At 34.9% G+C, this 22,284-nt stretch overlaps 1 protein-coding gene across 1 annotated transcript in view; it reads right to left on the reverse strand.

Annotated features, from left to right (window-relative positions):
* Window positions 1-4,423: 4,423 nt before the first annotated feature.
* LOC124162474 (branched-chain-amino-acid aminotransferase, cytosolic) overlaps window positions 4,424-22,284 on the reverse strand; it is a 70,319-nt gene continuing 52,458 nt past the window's right edge. Inside the window, exons 8-11 of the mRNA XM_046539020.1 lie at window positions 19,581-19,769; window positions 18,421-18,535; window positions 16,177-16,331; window positions 4,424-7,591 (exon numbers count right to left, since the gene is read on the reverse strand). Of these exons, the coding sequence (XP_046394976.1) occupies window positions 7,403-7,591; window positions 16,177-16,331; window positions 18,421-18,535; window positions 19,581-19,769 (648 nt within the window). The 3' untranslated portion in view covers window positions 4,424-7,402. The remainder of the gene's footprint in view (window positions 7,592-16,176; window positions 16,332-18,420; window positions 18,536-19,580; window positions 19,770-22,284) is intronic.

Raw genomic sequence — 22,284 nt, forward strand, 5'->3', positions numbered from 1 at the left:
AATGACGTCTAGAATTTTAATATTATAATACAATTTTTAGTTTTACAGGTGATATGATAAAAATGCGAAATAAATCCAAAAATTTAAAACTCTTATACCATTCGTAGTTTTTCTGCCGATATAATAAAAATGCAAAATGAAGGCCTAAATATAAAACCCTAAAACAATTTGTAGTTTTACTGCTGAAATAATAAAAATGCGAAATGAAGCCTAGAATTTAAAATTCTAATACCATTCGTAGTTTTACTTCTGACATGATAAAAATGCTAAATGAAGCCTAGAATTTGAAATTCTAAAACAATTCGTAGTTTTACCTTTGAGATAATAAAAATGCGAAATGACGTCTAGAATTTAATAATATATTACAATTTGTAGTTTTACAGCTGAGATAATAGAAATGCGAAATAACGCTCAGAATTTAAAATTCTAACATAATTCGCAGTTTTACTGCTGAGATGATAAAAATGCTAAATGAAGCCTAGAATTTAAAATTCCAAAACAATTTGTAGTCTTACTTCTGACAGTGAGATGATGAAAATGCGAAATGACGCTTAGAATTTAAAATTCTAATAATAGAAATGCGAAATAACGCTCAGAATTTAAATTCTAACATAATTTGTAGTTTTACTGCTGAGATGATAAAAATGCGAAACGAAACCTGGTATTTAAAATTCTAATACAATTCGTAGTTTTACTGCTGAGATGATTCAGTTAATGTTGAGGAAAGCAATCACACATCGCACTGCTGACCTCGGCAGTGAAATGGGTGATTGCTTTCCTCAACTGCATATAGACCGATAATATTATTATAACCGGCATATAAAACCAATTCCATGGTGGCCTTAAGTGTGTACTAATTTTCAATATTTTTCTAAAGTATTTTTGTTTAAAATGAGACGAATTATTGTTGAAAATATGTGTGTATAATAATTGAGGTACATATTTGCAGATTTATCAATTTAACAATTGTGTTTGTAAGTTTGAATAAAAAGTTATAAAATGACCTGCAATTCTCAATTATTAGCATGCGTGTTGTAAGAGATCTTTAATCTCTTACGAGCCCACAATTTGAAACTCAAGCAACCCATGTATTTAATGCTGATATAATTTGCCAATGGCCGACACATCGAAGATAATGTTGTGATGATAATATTATTTGTAATAGGATGAATCATTGAGCCACTGCAAAAACTAAAGTAGAAATTGTCATGGAAGATTTTTTGTTTTGAGGAGGTATGTCTATATCTAGTTATGACAACAAATTGCAATTGCGATTTTACACAGTGCCCATATTTCGGTCCCTCCAACTGTGTAAAATCAAAGTTTTACTGTACAAATGTACACAAAATGTGTACATTGTATACATCCTGTAGAGAAATTGTATACAAAATTTTCATTGGGGAGAGATACATGTATGGAAAATTCTAGATGGGAGAAGATTTCAAGTATGTACAGTGAAACCTCGATATAACGACACCCCACGGTGCACTAATAAACACTCGCTATAGCGAATTGTCGCTTTACCGGAGGTGGAGCAAATAATAGCCAATATACCTGTTGCGAACAGATATACAGGAACAGGAGTGGTGCGGCGACAGATAAACATCTATTCAATAAACGTAAGCATAAATCCAGACGAAAGGCGATGTTTTTTTGCATCACTAAATTTCCTTACTCAAATAACGACTAACTATTCAAACAATTTATAAGCGCCGCACTGAATAAAAATCATGCAAAGCATTGTTTCGTCAATCATTATATTTATCGAACGACAGTTTACCACATAAATTTGAGACTGAGCACTACTTTAACTTCATTTCTAACAGATCGTTAGTAATTACAGAGGTTAAGGAATCTTCATGAAAGTCTTCCGGCGGTGAAACTCTCGCTATGGCGAGAGCCAACACTGAAAGGGTCTCGTATAAACGAATTTTTTAACACGCTTATTATAGGGTCAATTGACGGTGCATCGGCTATCTCTCGTAATAGCGGGGGTGTCGCTATAGCCCGTACTCGCTTTAACGAGGTTCCACTGCATACTAGTCTTGGTGATGCAGAGATTTAGAGACTGCATATGCTAAGAGAAATTTAATTATATTAATAACTGTCAAGAGAAATTTAATTATTAAAACTCTTAGATAGTCCAGGAAATGAAGCTTAAATAAGTGCAAAACCTTGCAATTTTTTTCAAGCTGAATTGATTTTCATAAAAATTTGGGATTAGGCTACTCTTCTTCAAAATCTATACATATTATGCCGGTGGGCACTTTTTATTTTTTGGGCATGCAAATTACTACTAAATGTGAAAAGTTAAAAACTGCATCTAAAAGTGTAAAATATGGGTAAAATTTAGTTTGTATTAGTTGAATAATGCTAGTTTTTTGCTTTGGAACATAATGTCAGAATATTTCTACCCTTAAAATCAACCCTTACTGGGGATTAGGAAGAAATTTCTTTTTAAAAATTATTAACCTTAAAAAAATAAATTATTCACCACAGTGTTTTAGGTTAAGACAGCAACATTGCCTTTAATATGTGCTAATTTCATTTTTCAACTTTTCCCCCTTGAAAACTACCTCAAATAATGGTGCAATACTTATCAATTAATTTATATGATATACATTGGTAAAACTTTAAAATCATACACAAACATTCATTAACAAAAATACAATAAATACATTACTAGACAAAAATAAAACTTAAAAAAACACTGATGAGAATAAATTAGTATAGTATAATCAATATTAATTTTTTTATATAAGTATCGTTGTCGTCATTGTCATAATATTTTAATTGCACATTGAATACCTAAAAAAATATGTACTTTATGAAAAAATGTAAAGGACCTTTTTTTGCTTAGAATTAGCTTTTCCATCAATTCCTATGATCAAAATGCAATAAAAAATTTCCACAGCCGGGGTAAAAGTGCTCATCAGCTCAGGGTAAAAGTGCCCAGATGATATCCTTGGCCCATTCCCTATTTAATGTCAAAACTTCAAGTTAAGTTTGAAAAAATTGTGAGCCAAACCTGGACTAAGAAGGAAGTACAAGATTGCAAAAACTGATGGGTAATTCTAATTAAAATGGTTTCATAAAATCTAATTAGAAAAATCACAATGACACTTAAATACTGACTAATACAAAAATTTGTTTGATTTCAAAAGGTTTCTGCATATAGAGGTCGAAGATCTAGGATAAAAGAGAAATTTTGTGAACCTCAATGAAATGATTCGAGAACAAATTGCAAGGGGTTCTCAAGAGACTCGCAGGACATTTTCCAACGTGCCTCATCAAAAGGTTAGGTTGGTTAGGATTTCTAATAGCTATGGAGAGGTCATCAACAGGATTTGTAAAGTTTTTGAATGTATAAGCATTACAATGGGGTTTTCAAATGTCGTACAAAACCTTTGTAGCCACCTTCATTCAGTGCTTTCACGAAAACTCCTTGGATTCCTCTTAAAAACCAAACAAAATATTGACTTTTGATTTTCATCAGGGTAATATACTTCCTCTGCACAAACACTAAGCAATCACCCACCAAGTCAAATCCGCTCATCTAGTTGTACTAGAGAAGTGCATAAAAATTTGTGTGTTCTATATTCTATTCAAAATTACTAATCTGTCAAAAACTATTCAAAATTAATTCTGAATTGGTGTCATTCTCCTCTTTCCTATCCCATTTCCCAAGTACTTCATGCAATCTGCCACACCCCTTCCCAAGTCTTCTTTCAACCCCTTTTCTATGGCAAAAATGAGGATTTCTGATTTTTCAAAACTTTCTATACAGCACAAAGTAATTTCATGAATCTCAATGAAGCCTCAATGGAGAGAAAAATTGAAGTGAATTTCTAGAGAAAAATTGCAATGCCAATAGGTTTTCAACTGGATTATCAAGGGTATTCTGAGAGGATTTGAAGAGGTTTTGGTAGCCATCAAGGAATCTGTAGTAACCGTATTATATCTCCTCAAATATTATTCATTCTTGATGGAGCACTTCAACAGGCTAAGGAGAGATAACAAGCCTGAGCAACCATGTCAAGCAACCTTTTAAAAAGTCTATTCAAAACCCCCAGCTTGGATCTGATGTACGTAAAAAATATTTCAAACATGGTAACAGGCAGGTCCTCCTCCTCTGGTAACCTTGATTTCCAAGAATTTCCAAATCCTTTAGGGATGACTGCATGGCATCTCTCAATGAATGCTCTTCTTCATGGTAGAAAGTATATCTTTTGGTATATCCTTCTGAATTGAAATCTCTGAATCTGGCCCTTGATTTCTTCTTGATGTTTAAAAAGTATCATTAAGTCAAAATACATCATATGCCACTAAAAATTTGAAAAAAGTGCCATTTGATTTAGAACATAATGATTCATAATTTATGGCTGCAACAGTTACTAATACAAAAGTAGTTAAAATAAATGCATTTTCTCATGATCAAAAAAGAAAAAAAATCATTTTATTCAGTTTCCAGTATTTACAAGATTTGTCCTATGTGCCACAATTTCACCATTCCATTGGCTAATGGTCCAGGAAATAAAAAAACAACACTCCCTGAGGCAAGATCAGCACATCCTTTATGTAGAAACTAATTACACGAAATTTTAACATAACATAAAACATAAACAGCTACAAGACTATGAAAACATCTACGCAAGGTGAAACACATTATCAGAGTATGTGATACACAGAATTCACTCATGCACCCAAATTGAGCATTTATCACTTTTGTACTTCTTAGGCAAACAAAACATAACAAACACACAAGAAATAATAATAATCATTGTCATCTCACAACTTGTCATTTATTGTGTGCCGACTTTTCACCAGCATTGATGCTTATATCATGTCATAATTCACATTAATAAAAGGGGTATAAGAGTTGCCAAAAAGGGGTAGAGGAAAACATATACTCTAAATGGAAATCCGTCATGATATACACAAACCTTGACCCTATTTCATTTTCCTAGCTCATCCCATTCCAAGGAATCAATAATAAATATTAAAAATTTAATCCAGAAATGGAATTATGATATACAACACAACAAACATTAAGGAATGAATGTCTGCAGCCTGAACTTGGGTAGATACTCCAACAATTAGTGCAATACACTTATAGCCAAGAATGAAAAATAATTTTATATGTTCCAGTGATATTAATTGACCAATGTGACACACAGTTTAAAAGTTTTGATTGTCAAAGTTCTCTCTTATTTTAACTTTTTTACTAAAATTGTGCTACTTTCCTCATAAAATGAATTTCATATAAAAATAAAATTCAATAAAAACAACCACCCTCGGGTTTGAGTACTTTTCAAACTTAACAGGATACATCCATAATATTTTTAGAGATACAATTTAATAAATCTGAATTTCAAAATATTATTTACAATAACTTTCATTATAATATCACTACCAAATTAGAGATAATTTCCCATTAAAACTTTAAATTTTGATTTTTAAAATACCAGTGGAAAGGAAGGAATCATTACAACAACCCAGGACTTATGCAAATACCAACTCAGTGTCAATTGAAAGCAGCAAACATGGAAATTAGGATCACAGAAATTAAACAACATGCAAATTTGACATAACTAGTAAATCTAAAAATGACTACTATTATACTCATATCTAATTCGTTGGGAGATTTATTAAGAAACCAGCAATTCTGTGCTAAATATTTCTTCTCATCTACATAAAAAACATTGTTCGATATGACTGTCATACGATCACATATGGTGAAATCCAGCAAGGCAGCAGGACAATATTTACTATCAAAATTAAAGGGTAAAACTCTGAAATATGTTTGAGTCTAAAAAATGGCAAAAAAATGTAATTTCCCCAGCGGGCCATCTGCAAAATTACACTATGGACATGGAAATAGACTAGACTTATACACAATATGGAAGCATTTCTAAGGATCATTCATGTTAGACAGTATTACAATCACCCAGTTGTTTAAAGCTTCACCTTTAAAAGTAAAACAACATAAGCCAGAACGAAAATAATCAGGTAACATTTTTTTAACAAATAAAGAGCAATATCAATTTACATTAAATTGGCCAAAAAGCTTTTAAAATTATACATATATTTTGTGGAAGTAACAAAGTGTCTGTTATTGATAATATGGAGCCCTTCCACCACGTACAAGCATCAAGTTTCGATTCAATTTTTAAAATTAGTTTTCTACTAAAAAATTTGACCAGCGTATACTAAGAATTGCAAACTTTTATTTACCAACAGTATATATTTGAATTTAATGCAACAAATTTTAAAATGCCAGCTGTAATATTTTTACACTTCCAATCATACTGTTGAATAAGTTTAAAAAATATATCCTATTATATACTATTATTGAAAAATATTAACAACATTAGTATGAGCAAAATGTTCCATATTTTACAGTATCTCACTAAAATAGAGATTCATTGCTTGATGATACTAGATAAAACTGAATGAATGGGGAGCCCTAGAAATAAATTTGAGCATCATTTCCTATAATATTTACATATAATCTGCAACTGTGAAAAAGTCACAGCCTCAAGTCACACCTTATTTGCTCAAGGATGCAATTCTAAGATAAACTTGAAAGAATAACAATGTGCCTCTATTACATTCGTGATTTACGAGGAGAAAAACCTAGCTCAATGAAAATGGTCCAAAAAGATATGGTTGAATAAAATATGAACTACACAGCCATAAAACCTCTATTACATAATGTATTCCATTATTAAAATCCCACATCAAAAGCATTGCCCATTTGAAGTCATAAATACTTAATAAATAAGTAATAATAGGTTAAGGCTACGCTCATTAACCTGAGCAAATATCTAGCCAATTTCGAACTGGCTTATGGATACAACTTCAAAGGTCACAAATATCCAAAACAGTAGCACTTTTACAAAGTGTTACATTACAACCACTTTTAGATGTGAATACTTTCCTGCAAAATTATTTGATCTTTTAAAGTATATTTGCACCAAAATTTTAAAGATATGTTTGGTCCACAACCACACAGCTTTTATTTTTACAAATATTTTCAACTCTCAAAAAATAGCAACCACTCTCACTTAGTTAAAAAATAGCTGTGAAACAAATAGCCCCATTCCCTTCATAGCAAAAACCAGCCTAAGGCATACTGCATCGGTCACTTTAATCATACCAAATCATTCAACCGAGTTTGTTCGAGTCTGGCAATGCATTGTCTTGAGAAACATTCTACATGGAAGTCTCAATAAATATGGAAAGGCAGCCCTAATTAATCTCACAAGGTAACTAATTTACCATAATTTCACAATAGAATTTTGTGAAAATCAAAGAGTTACTAGAATATCCAGCAATAATATTGAGCAAGATGGTGTAATCCATGCTCTGCAAAGTTGGAAGGATGAAATAATTTGATGAATCATTCGACGAGTATCGCCCAATGATGTTCCACACGGCCATACTGAATGTCTGAAAGAGATTTAAGGAACTTCTGATGGACTGGCAATTCATGATCCATTGTTGGAATGGTTAAAGTTTTTCCCTCAAAGTATATGGAAGACACAGGCGCCACAATGCAAGCTGTCCCTGCTCCAAAAATCTCTAGAAGCTGAAAAAAAAACAAACAACAGCAACATGAGATACATAGCAAAATCAATACCCACATATCTTTGTATCATCATGCACTTAACACATTGCAATACAATATTTATTTTACATACATGGGATGCATAAGATAAATCTAATTAGTATCGGTTTACCCTGTTATTTATATTCAGCTCACAATTCCAATATGCCTAATTAATAACAATGAAATGAGTGAGCATTAAATTTGGTGGTTCATAATTGCAATTATTTGATTTGCCGTGATCAGCGGTTAATATAAGAACGAAAAATGCATGAATAGCTTCCCGATCCCGTGGTTTCCAATTTTTTTTTTTTATAGAGTTGCTCATGAACATGCACCATTTCAGGATTCGTTGGTTTGTTGCTATTGCCGACATTTTCATGTTTCCGAGGCCGCTTAGCTATGTTCGTCGCAGCACCCGCGTGCTGGGCGTATCCTCCGCGCGGGCAAGGCTGACACAGCGGCCACTTAGGTGTGTGGCAGCCTTTATGCCCCAAGCAAACAAAACCAATTTGTAGATTTACGCAACAAGTATTTTAACACTTGAATTCTTCAAACATAGATAAATAGACATGCTTGTGTCATTTGATACAGTACTCTCGTTAATACAAACAACGTTATTACGAAGTTCTCGTTTTTATAAGCAAATCGTTGATCCCGACGAAAAGGCCTATGCAAGCTATAGTTAAAGAAACGTTATTCGTTTTTACAAAATTACGAACCTCAGTCCCGGTCCCAGCGGTTACAAAATGAACTTTATTACGAAGTTCTACACATAAGCTATGGCATTTAGATGGATATTCACTACGCTAAGTTTTAATAATCACGCCTCGTTTAAGTTCTCCTCGTGTACTGTGACCAAGAGCGTCATTTATGGTTCTTCCTTCACCATACACGCAATGTCATATAATAAGCTTCATTCCTGGGGAATCATGGTGACAGACTCATTACAGCTCGTAAATTTGATGTACAGTTACTTCTCTACCTACGCACATTCGGTTTACGAACTTTCAGAGATGCCAGCATTAAAAAATTTCGAATTTGGCCGTTACTACACGGTGCGGCGTAGAGGAAATCATACTCTGGGCATTATCTGAACAAAGTATCATTGAATCCGGTGTGAAGTTAGGTAGGTAGTCACTGTTCAGTGTTTCGCCTGTTGTTCCTTGCCGCGGAGAGCGATTTTTTTCGGTTCCGGCTGCGTTGCACGCCCAGCTAGATCAGTTGGCCACAATCGCGAGTTAGCGCACAATTGTTATGAAGTGTTGCATTCCGCAGGATAACCATACTCCTCGATGCCATGTATACAGTCCGGCCAGCGAGAGTTGTCCGATGACGGCACAATAGGAGGTGCAGATAACCCTGCGCCAGCACGGTTTGCAGCCAATCGCTGTCCCTCAAACGCACCTCACACCATCGCCTACTCATACAACGTTGTCAAATGCATAAAGAGCATCGAAATAAGCTTGATCCACTAAAACATGCCCTTTCTTCGAATCCCCAAAACAAGTGATTCTTCCTCTGGGTCCTTCACGCTCGTCGTCCTTTCCATCTCCTTTCTTCACGGAGCCCTTTGTAGGCCTTTCACTTTCTTACCTGGCGACGCTGCCTCGACCTAGACCATTCTGCCTGTCATCAGACAACTCTCGGCGGCCGGACCATAGGTTTATCAACTTAGGGAAAAGGTCTTGGAATGCATCTAGTTCGTAAATCGGACTTACTGTACTCGGGAAGATATCAACCCTCGATTACGTCATGCTGCATGCCGAAACTAAAACGAATTTTCCTGTTTATATATATTTCCGCATAATTTAATCGCATTTAACGCATAGGGTTTTTTCTGACGATTCCTAAAAGAAACGTTCATTCGAACTTCGTCATTACGAACCTCAGGTTTTTCGGTCCCGTGAACTTCGTAATAACGAGAGTCTACTGTAATACATAGTTTATTTTGTTTTACGTAGCATTGTGAGCCATGGTATTTAACTTTGCATCAAATGACAACAGAGAAGCCAAAGTCGTAACTTGAAACTTAAACCTTATTGAAAATCGAGAAAAACATAAGTTGGGACTTGGCAGCATGGTATTAGTTGATTTACAGCAAAAAGTAAACAATGTGTGAAATATTGGATTTACGTAACAATTCAATTTAATCAAAAACTGCATGTTAAGAAGAAAAATATGGCTAAGATTAATTGATAAAAAGATGTATTGAATACTGAAGAAAGGTTTAAGCTATTAAAACCAATTGATTATAATAAATGGATTAGGAAACATGAATTGGGGTAACATCTGTGAACATCATTGAATACAGGCGGTCCCCGACTTTCGTACACAATGCGTTCTCGAAAACTTGTACGAAAGTCGAACCATTGGCTTCCATACTAATTAGGGGTTACGTTCCAAAAGAGCGGAATATACGCACTAAAACCTTTTTTTTGCGGATTTTATTACAACTGACTTACTTTTAATAATATGTCAATAAAACTCCTCAAATCATCTTATTTCTTTCGAAAATACGCTGAAAATGCAAATAAAAGTTTAAAAAACAAGAACTCAGTTTGCTATCGAGTGAAACTTCCTCTTGGCGTTTAAGTTGACATTCCACTTATTACGTCCACTATAAATAAAAAGACATATCAAGAAGCATAACAAAATGTAGTTGTTGAACCCGCACTCTGGATACCTTTTAATTTTTACACCAAAATTCGACATTCGGCAGGTGACATTTGTGATCGCGTATGTATATTTCACATGTTATTCAAAAAAGACAAAAGACAAACGGAATTCGGCTGATATTCCGTGCAATATTGTTGCTGAAGGTGTACATGAATTAAACAGCACTCAAACGAAAAAAAAAATAATTAGAGAGAAGATCTTACAAGTTTTATTGAAAGCTATTTGATGATGTCTAGTCAACTTCTTTTGAAAAATATCTCCAATGAAGGCTTGCTTCTTCTCTTGATAAAGGAGCCTATAGCAGGCAGTCTCTCTCCCTAATAAATCACCTAGATTAGAGTCAACTACCATGAATTCCCTTCATTATATACATTCGTGTTGTTCGCATATACTGCCATTTGAAACAATTGAATGTTGGGTTGCGCAATATACATCCCGGGAATTTTTAAAAAATTACAGACCAACTTCCGAAAGTCCGAATTTAGCGTACGAAAGTCAAGTAAAAGGTGTCAATTTTGAACGTACGAAAGTGCAAATTGTACGAAAGTCGAGTGTACGAAAGTCGAGGACCGCCTGTATGTATAAAAAAAAGTCTATATGATAATATAATTAGCGAAATATTTCACACATTTTTTCACAATTTTGTTCAACAAAAAATGGAGACAATGATTTTTCGGAATTATATTATGAATTACCCAAGAGTGTAATGAAAAAAGCAGGGTGAACCATAACGGTAAGTTACTATGCACTCTCAACATCTGTTTCTGCAGATTCCAAATACATATTACTGTATTTCTCCAAATATAGTCCCCCTCTGAATATAGTCCCCCCCCCCCATGATTGTGAGGCTTCAGTTTCGGGAAAAGTTAAAAAAATGCGTTTCAATATAGTCCCCCTCCTTTACTTTTACCACAGGCATTTTTGGAAAAAAAAGGGGGGACTATATTCAGATATATACGGTAATTTAACCCTCACCCCAGCCCTCTCAACCAGTCCTTTTCCTTTCCGATAGATGTCCTCACTGTCATATTTGTGTACTTTGAGTGTAAATATAAGATGCATGCAAGATCAGTCACCTGACGATGTAACCAAGTTACGAAGCCCGGGTCGTGCCCATAATTAAATAACAGTGAACCTTACAAAGTTTTTATTTCTTTAATTCCAAAACTAAGAGAGATCAAATCATTGGTTGAACATACAAAATGAATCAAAACAATTTAGTTATAAATCAAAAATGCAATTTCAACGCATTGTAGTTGAATTTGTCAATTTTTTCCGCAAAATACTAATGTTCCTGAACTCTATTAATACGTCATGTATTCCACGGCTCCTAATGGCATTAGACAGCATGAAATGGACAGGGAACTGCAGTAAGTTCCTTAGTAAGAGTACCAAAGAGGTGAGAATTTCAAAATTAACTTCAGCTGTATTCCATTGATTTAATTTTAGCCTTGGTTCAAGTTACACTTAAAAAATTAACCCATTTATGTCTAGTGTTCCATTTTTGGAACACCTGATGCATCTTTCTAATTTAAAGTCTACGACTCATTTTACACCAATATGACAGTTTTTCTTTCTGTACCTCTTAATAATGACATATACAGGACGTAAATAATTAGTCAGTTTTGCCAACCCATTGCAGTCTGTGTGTTGAGAAATATCGGTCTTTATTTTCTAGGCAGTTTTTCTGAGACTATCTCAAATGTTATGGTAATAACTATTTGCCATTAGGCCCAAATGTTGTAAATTGTTCCATGCATGTTCAGTAATAGTTAACCTATAGTGCTTTAAGAAGAAAATTTTTAAACAATGTATTTTGTTTTAGTTATAACTGTTATAAGCTTTTATTTAACAGTGTTTCATTTTTGGAACGTACATTCAGGCGCACTGAAATATTCACTATAATTTTAAATCAAGTAAGCAATCAGATTTTATGAAACTGAGGGAAACTATGCAACGTCTTGGCTACAATCAGTTTCAACTTCAGTGAAAGAATAAATACATTGATATCCAAATGATCAATGGGGAACTTGCATGGGTCGTCGATTGTTCTAAAAACTATTTTTAATAAATAAAATGGATACATTAGCTTGCAAAAATACCTTAAGTTTCTCAATTCCTCATCAAAAGAAATTTAAAAAATTGACATTAAAATCGAGAAAAATTTCTCTAAGCCGACCGCTGCACGAAGATACCCAAGTGTTGCCGAGGCCAGGCATACACCTAAAATTCATCTACATCTACATAATATCCCGCAAGCCGCCTAAAAGGCTTGTGGCAGGGGGTGTTAGGTCACCAGCCTTTCTTAGGACACCAAAAATTGATGCCACGTCCCTCATGGAATTTGTTATGACAAATTATTGCTATGCATCGGCGGGAAATCAAGGTGTAAAAGAAACTTGAAATACTGGAGGATAACGATCGTAAGCATACGAGCTGTGTTGTTGAGTTTGGGAACACCGTATTAGTGGAGAAGGTAGTCCTATCCGTCCTATGGTGCAAATTCACAGCAAAACAGTCTGCACACAATCCACATGTGAGATCACGAATCAGTTCCGCTGCCAACACACATACAAGCTACAACCTATTTCAATAATATAGGTGAATCCATATACAAAATACTATCACATACCATAAAAATAATGAGGGAAATACAATTATCAAAAACTGGAAGTCACTACCATTCTTATATTCATCACGTACAACTTGCAATAACAGAGCTTGTAATGATGAATACAACTATTTATTCACTGATTTAAAACCTTAAATTAGCCCGTGCAAGTGACAAAGGTGACTTCTCTCACTAATATTCGTTGAAATAACAGAATAACAAACTTCACACACAGTTTTGATCTTGATAGCTTGATATTGAAATGTCATATCTACGGTGAAAAACGGAGGAGAACACGCCACTGACAATTTTTACACTACTGTCAGAAATTTATCGATAGCATAATAGCACTTTTTACAATTCAATCATGATGGAACACTGATAACTCTTGGCCGATATTTTTTAACCATGCCAAACTTTGTGCATTACAACCACTGGCACTTTGCTTATTAGCAGTAGCAGGAGATGTCACGTTAAAAATAATACTATTTTGGCACAAAATATGTTCCTAGATGTCTCCAATCAGCGAGCAAAAGTTGCATTGACTGTAATTCACCTCATAATACAATCACAGGCAGTCCTAAACGACGAATTCTCCAGTACCTATGAATAAATGGATGAAGTTATTGAATATAAAAGCATAGCAGACATTAGTAAACATCACAATCGTTCTAATTACATACTTAAATGAATGATATGCCGTTGATAACATCAACTTACAATTAACGTATCCCCCTTTTAACGGCCGTCTCAGACTCCTCCAACGATGTTATTTAGGTACCTATTATAACATTTTTGGTTTAACTGTTCCAGTTTGTTATGCCCTTACTCAGATATTACTATTATAAATAATACAACATGAGGGCTTCCGAGCCTCTATCATCGGACATTTTGCTTTAAATAGAAAATAATCCACACGTCTCACAAACGAAGCTCTCACAACTGCTGGCAACTATTACAAACAATCACAACAATTGCTTCGTGTGATGTTTAGGTACCTTTGACGTCATCGAGGCTTCATCGGCAGTAGCTTGGAGGGGTGAGGGAGTTTTTGGCACGCTTTAAAATTCGTTATATTTATCACTGAATATCTCACGAAGGAAAACTCAGATTTACATGCGGTTTTCTTTGCTGAATGCAGAAAATAATTTTCTGTCCGCCTGTGGAATAAAAAAAATTCATGAAAGTTCCACATTGTGAACACTAATCAATGAGCGAAGTGCGGCTGCTTGCACTCAATATTCTTCTCCATTTCTTTTTAGCAGAAAGTTCATCGTAGGTGTTCAAGCTACGCACTTGTCCTGCTCAGAATGGCACGTCGCCCCCCCACTCCTGCTGTATCGGCTTGAGGGTTTTTCCCTGGTAATGCTTATTCCTCTTCCTCTCCCTGTCTTAAGGCCGATACATGGTGAACGATCATGCGAATGATCATACGAATGATCATGCTGAATGATCATGTGAATGAAATCATTCGCCGTGCATAACGGAAAAATTTGCGAATGAACCATCATGCTCATGACCATTCAGTGAAAATTAGAACATGTTCTATTTTGCTCGCAAGATCCCATGAATGTTCCCGTGATTATTCACTGGATGCGTGCGCTTGATTATTCACCATGTATAGCAGCCTTAACAAAGGGACTTTTAGCCTTTTATTTGTGTGCAAATGGATGAAAGTCGATATGACTGCCCAGCCAGTAGGAGGAATAGTTTCAGAAGAACAAATCACGAAAATGAAAACAGAATATTTAGAACTCTTTCTGGGTATTGAAGTGATTGATGTGATTATCAAATATTCCAATTTATAAGCTGCAAGCAAGGGTGTAAAACTTGAAATGACTGTCAGGGAGTGTTCGTGATTTTTGGGAATAATTTTCCTGAGTGATTACGTCTCTTTTCTGAAACCGTGTATGTTTTGGGAGCAAAGACCATATTCGCATAATTCTCAAGTTAGCAATGCCATGAGACGAGACCAATTTGAAACAATACTTTCTGATTTGCATGTTGCTGACAATCCTAACTTGAACCACACAGACAAGTTTTCCCAGCTGCGACCTCTCATAGAGCAAATGAACACTTGCCTTATCCAAGAAAAAACCCGAACACTCAATGCCAAGAATATGGTGTAGGTGCTTCAATTGTTTTACAATTTACTGAGGCACTCACAATGCAGCATCCTGGTAAATACCATTTTGTGTTCGACAACTTTTTCACAAGCATTGCACTCCTTGATAAACTTCATTCAATGGGCCACCAAGCAACAAGCACAACAAGAAAAGATCGCGTAGACAATCCTCCTTTACTGTCTGATGCTACCCTAAATAAAAAAAGATAGGGGCAAATTTGGTCACCGAATCGATGGGAAAGGCAATATTGTTTGCAGATGGAATGATAACAGAGTTGTGACTGTTGCATCTTCTGGTGTCGGTGTCAATCCTTTGCAACAGGTCAGTCATTATTCTCAAAAGAAGAAAAGAAAGTACAAGTCACTCAGCCAAATTTAATCAAGGTCAATAATTAGTACATGGGAGGAGTGGACAGAGAAGATGAAAATATTGACAAGTATCACGCATCAATCTGTGGAAAGAAATGGCACTCGAGCCCTCTGTTATTCTGCTTTGAGCTGGCTTTACAAAATGCTTGGATTGCATAAAATAAATGATGTGAATTTTGAATCTTCTTGAATATCTTCTTGAATTTTGTCGCCGTGTGGCCTGTCACTATATAGAGACATATGGTAATACCACTGAGCTTGGTAGGAAACGTAGACCATCTATGAAGCGTAACCTTGACTCACGTCATGACAGCATGAATCATACAATTGCAAAGCAAGGAAAGCCAACTCGCTGTGTCTAATGTCACGAAAATAACACTTATCAATGTAAAAAATGCAATGCATCCTTGCATGTTAAGTGTTCACCTGGATATCACTCTTAAGAGTGAGTTAATAAATGTCTGGATTACATCATTTTCTTGATATCATTGAGTATGCCATGGTAGTGGATTTGCCTAGTGTTCCATTTTTGGAATACCTCGTAATTAATAATTGGCAAGAGATACATTGATTTTCCTTTCGTATATTGTTTGCATATGTATTTTTATCAATAATAAGTATGTATCAGGGTAAAATTCGTATTTTTCAAACCTTCAGCATAAATGGGTTAATAACCGTTCAGTTAAAATTTTGATTAACTGCACACCTATATTAAAAATACAATTTTCTATGTTCGATTCCATTACCTTACCTTCATGAGAGGTAACTAAGTAAAGTACTCACCCGTTTCTCAGAGAGCAATTTCTCCACTTCCGCCATCGTAATGGGTCTCTCAGTCACCTTAAATTCTTTCCATTCACGAGCCAACTCCAATATTGAAAGCCGGGTAACTCCCGGCAAGATTAATCCATTAAGAGGTGGTGTAATTAGTTCCTGCTCTGAAATTCAGAATAATAATGAGCTAGCAATCCATGTTCACCCCAAATTAAGTCATAAAATGAATTTCATGAAAAAGTATAAAATATGCTCTACTATGTTGTGAAGAAGAGCATATGTTTCTTCAGAAATTATACTTTCATTTTACTTTGGTAGGCTAATACCATGGTAATTCATTAGGTAAGGCATATTACACTTCCGTTCAGCATCATCAGGTACAAAATATTATATAATTCACAAGTAATATAAACAAAATAAGTGTGTCACTGCCAATAGTTAGAAAACGAAATTGGTAATAAAGGATAAACAATGCATAAATTGTGATTTAGACAGAACCTTAAATTTTATAATCAATTGATAAAATTTCCAGAAGATATAGCCCATTTAATACAAGAATTTATACAATCCTGAATTTGTATCAGCAGAGGTACAATGCTAAAATAAAATATTTGTATCAAATTAATTTTTAAAAATTACTAAAAAATAACATCCAATAAATTATGGAAATTGAAAGTTTGATTCCCCAAATCCACCTTCAGATCTTCTGACTTTTTCCTGTACATAAAATGGTGACAAAGGCAATGGAAATAGTGCATATATAATTCCATCATGAGCATAATTAGCAACCAATGTAGTAATGATATAGTATTCATGGAGTAGGTTTGAAGAGCAATGAAGCACGCCTGGTTCAATTCACCTTTGCACCCGATGGGGTGTGGTTATAGTAAGGGGGGTGAGTGGAGGTAAAGTATCTTGGCATGTGGCTTTCCCTAAGCCAATCAGAAGACAGCAGGTGTGGATTTGCACTTTGTAAATTCTATTGCTCTCAGACCTTTGCAGCATTAGCATCATGAATATGCCAGCAGTGTAGCTAAGGATTACAGTGCTCTTCTCTACTTCTATCCAAACCTAACCTACAATGTATGTACAGTAAAACCTCTTTACATCGTAATGGAGGGGACCAAAATTTAGGCAATTTGATGAATGGTGGTTAACTGTACAGAGGCACCATTTTATCATATCCTTCACAAATGAAAGGCACTACCATCTTTTAAACCATTATATTTATGTGTTTGAACAAACATGCATGCATTAGTGAACATATAATTATTATTTATTAATAACAGAAAGCGAGCACTATCGCATGAAATTTTTCCATGATTCGAGAGGAAAAGATGTGTTGTCTCATAAATCAACAGTCACTTAAAAAGATTTGGATAGTTGGATGTCTTTTTTCCTTATTTACTGTTACGTATGCTCTCATATCCAACAAAATGGTGGTAACTAATGATTAACGTGAAAACTACAGCACATTAAAGGTGTATAAGAAAAAAACAAGCGTGAAATATTTATCGCTGAAAATGTCATTCCATGCATGTAATTACAGCTCATTAATGGTCTCTAGTTGTCTTGGTACCATTTGCACCTTTATTTCCATTGAAATTTAGTAGACTCCAAAGTCAATTAAAATAAGAATTTTAAGTCTTGGCTCTGGTTTTTTGGTGGGCTATGCAACTCTTTGGTTGAGAACGCGAGATAGGTGACCATTTCTTGGGCTTCTGTGAAGAGTTTATCCCCAATCACCCCTAAATGAGTAGGTATTTAGTCTCGGAGCCCAAAAACTTGTGACCTCCCAATGATTCCTGCATTTTCTTCGACAAACAATGGTGGCTACGTACATTTGGCTAAGTTAAGTTTGATCCAGCTCTTTCTCTCTAGGTCCCACATACGCAAAGCTTATCAACAATGTCTTGGCTTTCACAAAAGGCATCCTCCCCAACTTGCTGCACCCCCTCAGCCGCAAAGATAAATTGAACCAGGCATAGCAGAGATTAACCCTCTTAGCGTCAACTTTCTTCCTAAGGTACTAGTGAGAAAAGTGGAGGGTAAAATGCAGGATTTAAGATAAAAAACATTGTGACGATTTTTTCTTTATCTTATTGCGATTTTTGAAATTGGTTATAATTTTAACTTTAACTTAACATAATTAGTTATAGTAATTTAGGTGCCGATATATAGGCCTGCCATAATAAGAGGATTAAATAAGATACATATATGATATAATACTGAGAGAAGGTTGTAAACACTTACCTCCATCATCATTAATGATAAATGCAAATATGTTCATTGTCCCTACTTCTGTCAACTGATGATCACTTCCATAAAGCCAAACAACTTGCTGCAAATCTTTTTTAAGAGCCACCTCCTGAAAACATACAATATTTGCATAAGACCTAGAAATAGCAACCTTCAAATGTAGTAGTTGGAGATAAGCTGTCATTTCAGGGCATTTCCCCAATTATCATTACATATAATTACATATGTACATACACATTTCCATAACATATACGAGACTTAAAAAATGCTACCAAAGCTGAAAAAATGGATATGAATAAAAATTATCCGTGCACAGGTAGTCCCTGGGTATGCTCCAGAGAATGTTCACAATTAAGACTGCGCCAAACCTTTTATAGATTGTTATAATATTAGTGATGCTTTACTCAAAATATTTTTATTTACTTTAAAAAATCAAATTGCCTACTTAATATAAGTGAATAATGAACACAAACAAGGGAAAATTGGCATTACAAGATATATGAAACAATACCATTGTTTTTAGAAAGAAATGTCTTAAAAATAATTTAATAATTTTAAATATCCTTCAGAGAAGCAATGAGTAAACATTTCCTACAATGCCATTAGTGTGATTTTATCAGTTGAGTCACCAAGAACAAAAGTAAGGGCTCATCTCATAAGAAACCCGTTTTACTCCTTATATGAGACTTAAGTTAAAAGGTGATGTATCTTACATACATCATGCCTGCAAGGTATGCTATTTTCTCCACTAATCAACTGCTTTACGCCTACAGGTAGACCCACAGGGCCAGAAAAGCTTTATTTCTTTTATGTACGATAATTACAAGTAATTTACTAGGGATTCTTCATTAAAAATTTTGTAGGTACATACTCATAATGTTAGGTAAAAAACCTTTTAGTGCTATGTTGCCATATCAATGCTCAGGTGGCCCCCATGCTTCCCAAACAATGCTGGTCACTTTTCCATGCTTCATCAGATTCCAGTGAAAAAGTGATCAGCATAGGTTGGGAAACGTTGTGGCAACTCAAACATTGCCATGGCAAAATAGCCCAAAAGTTATGTAACTAACATAAAAATTTACTAGGGGAGCACCAAAAAAAATGTTTTAGCTGCTACATATATGTATTAGGAAAACAAATTACACATTACATACCTGCACTCTGATGGTTGGAGCATAGTTGGACCCCATCTTACAGTCACCAACACCACCAGGCCAGGCTCTTACGTACTTCGCATCTGCCAGGAGGGAGACTGGTTTAAAGCCAGAAGCAAAATATGGGCCCACAGGGCAAAGCACCACAAACAGCAGGGCTGAGTCGGTCGGTCCGACTCCAAGTGTAGGCTGATCAATGAATGGCAGGAAGAGAGGAATGTTACACATGGCTGGGCAACAAACATTGAGACCAGTGGCTCCACAAACAACAATACCAAGTCAGGGAAGAGGGGAGCCAAAGAGGACATTATTAAAATGGGAGCACACATAAGACACAGGTGAACATTCAACACAGATACAGAAGTAAAAAGATTTCATCGAGCAAGCAAAAATATAATGATTTCCTGAGTGCTTGCTGAAGAAACAGAAGGAACAAAAACAAATGCATCTATTCTACTTCGACATATGACAAATATGTACCAGAAATTATTTATCAAAACTGTCCATAACTTCTACACCAACAATATTCATTGAAATACCAAACTAGATGTGACCATTGAAAGAGTTTCATACATGAAACAAGGTTAATTACTCATGGAAAATGAAACCTGTCATAGTTTCAAAATTATATCCACATCCAATGGACAGGGACTACTCTACTCACAATGATTACTTGATTGGAATTCACCTGTGTAGGCAATGACCATGCAATTTCTTTGTGCAAAAACTTCGGACAACTATGGAAATGATACAAACCACCTACTCCTACGTCCAATTAAGTATTTGAACAATATTTATCATTTACAGAATCAATTATACTTCTGCATTCAAGTGCTTGAATTTAGCGCATCAAAATCATCCAGAACAAGTGCATGAGAAAAGTATGAATGAAGTAAACAGAAGTTATTAATAAGGTGATGTATTTAATTTCAACTCCAACAAAATGAAATATCTTAACAATTGCTTACTTTCATTTTTCATCCTGACAGAAATGATGCTGCATAATTCAGACAAAGGCACAGTGTGCAATTATTGTGCACATTAACAAACACTGCAATACAGGGATACTACGAATACACCCTAGTAAAACTAAGTGAGCAGATTTGGTTCGATGGGCGATTGTTGAGCATTGGTGCAGTGGAGGTATCGAATAGGCTCTCTTTCACCATATATTTACTATAGTAGTTTGCAACAGAGTTAAAAAAAAATAAAGAGACCTATATTTTTCCGTTTTTTGATCTGTCACCAACTTCTAAAGCTAATAACAGTAAAATATTGATGGGCTTATGCCTTTTTCTGAAAAATTCATAACGCCTTTGACTCTTGCCGAGTGGCTCATCACTTCTCAGCTACTATGCAGCCTTTTGGATGCCTTTCATGTGGTTTTTTGTCATAAACACACAAATAAGCAATTCAATCCATAAAACATTGGGTCTCTCTGAACGAATAAATGAACCAGAACTTAAATGAACATCACTAACTCATGAAAGCAAGGCTGAAACTTTTGCATTTTTTCACTTTGAAGTTATGAGAAAATGGCTGAATGAGGAAGACATTTTCCATCACAACCTATCTTCCCGATTCATCTACCGAATTACATATTTTATTAAATAGCAATTTTGGGTCTAAGTGAATGACCTCATTCCTGCATTACTCCCATAAACCCTTGACTATCTCTCTCTATCAAGTTGTGGAATATTCCAACTCTACTAATGATTACTATTTTTCTATTTTTCCTAGAATTCGGTCAGTCACTCTATTGCTCAATTTGCCAACTATCTCTCCTTGAAATGTCTCAATATAAGTACCCTTCCAATATGAACCCAAGTTGAAGTTCAAGAAAATCCAGTGTTACGTAATTACCAGTATGAAACTGATATTTCCACTTTGAGCTCCAACACCAGTGCATTTCTTATTCGAACGAATTCGCTTCTTTTCCTTTGCAGTCGGAAATACATAATAAACAGCAGAGTGTACAAATAATAGAATGAATTAAAATCAAACATTATCATTAGAAAGATAAAGTATCTATGTTAACAGTATGATTGACTGAGTGGACTAGCATTAGTTACGTGAAAAATTCATATACACAGCTTGAAGTCATCAAAATTGTTGTCTAATACATAATACCACAATGTCCAGGATGAAACATCATGCATCCTTCACTCAAATGCAGACAGAGCACACAAAACTTCAACATAGTTTCGGACAAAATCATGCAAGATACATAAAAATACTTGAGGATACTCAAAAGGAATTGTAAATACACAATGATATCATGATGAATCTTATGAGTTTTTCAAACTAAAGCATCACTATTTACTTAAAACATTGGGTCTTTTAAGCAACTTCACCCAACTGGAAACCTAAGAAAATTTCATCATTTGCATTTGCTACTTCAGCGATGTTTCCAAAGGAAAAATGAGAATGACAATTTTCATGTGATTGGGAAAATGCTAGAATTTATAATGAGTAATGGTAAACATAGTAAGAGTAAATATAAAATGTTCACGAATTTACGGAGAAATGGGTAGCTTAGTGCTCTTTTGGCAAACAGACACATCTGTCAGTCAACTTTTAAATTGCATCAATATATGAAAGGCCTTGCACTGGTACCTTACTTAAGAGCACAAACGAGCAATTGAGTGGAGTCAGGAGGGACTGTTGTCTTGGGACTGATATTGCATTGAAGTGAACAACTTTC

The sequence above is a fragment of the Ischnura elegans genome, chromosome 7 (genome assembly GCF_921293095.1).
Source record: "Ischnura elegans chromosome 7, ioIscEleg1.1, whole genome shotgun sequence".
NCBI classification, from domain to species: Eukaryota; Metazoa; Arthropoda; class Insecta; order Odonata; family Coenagrionidae; genus Ischnura; species Ischnura elegans.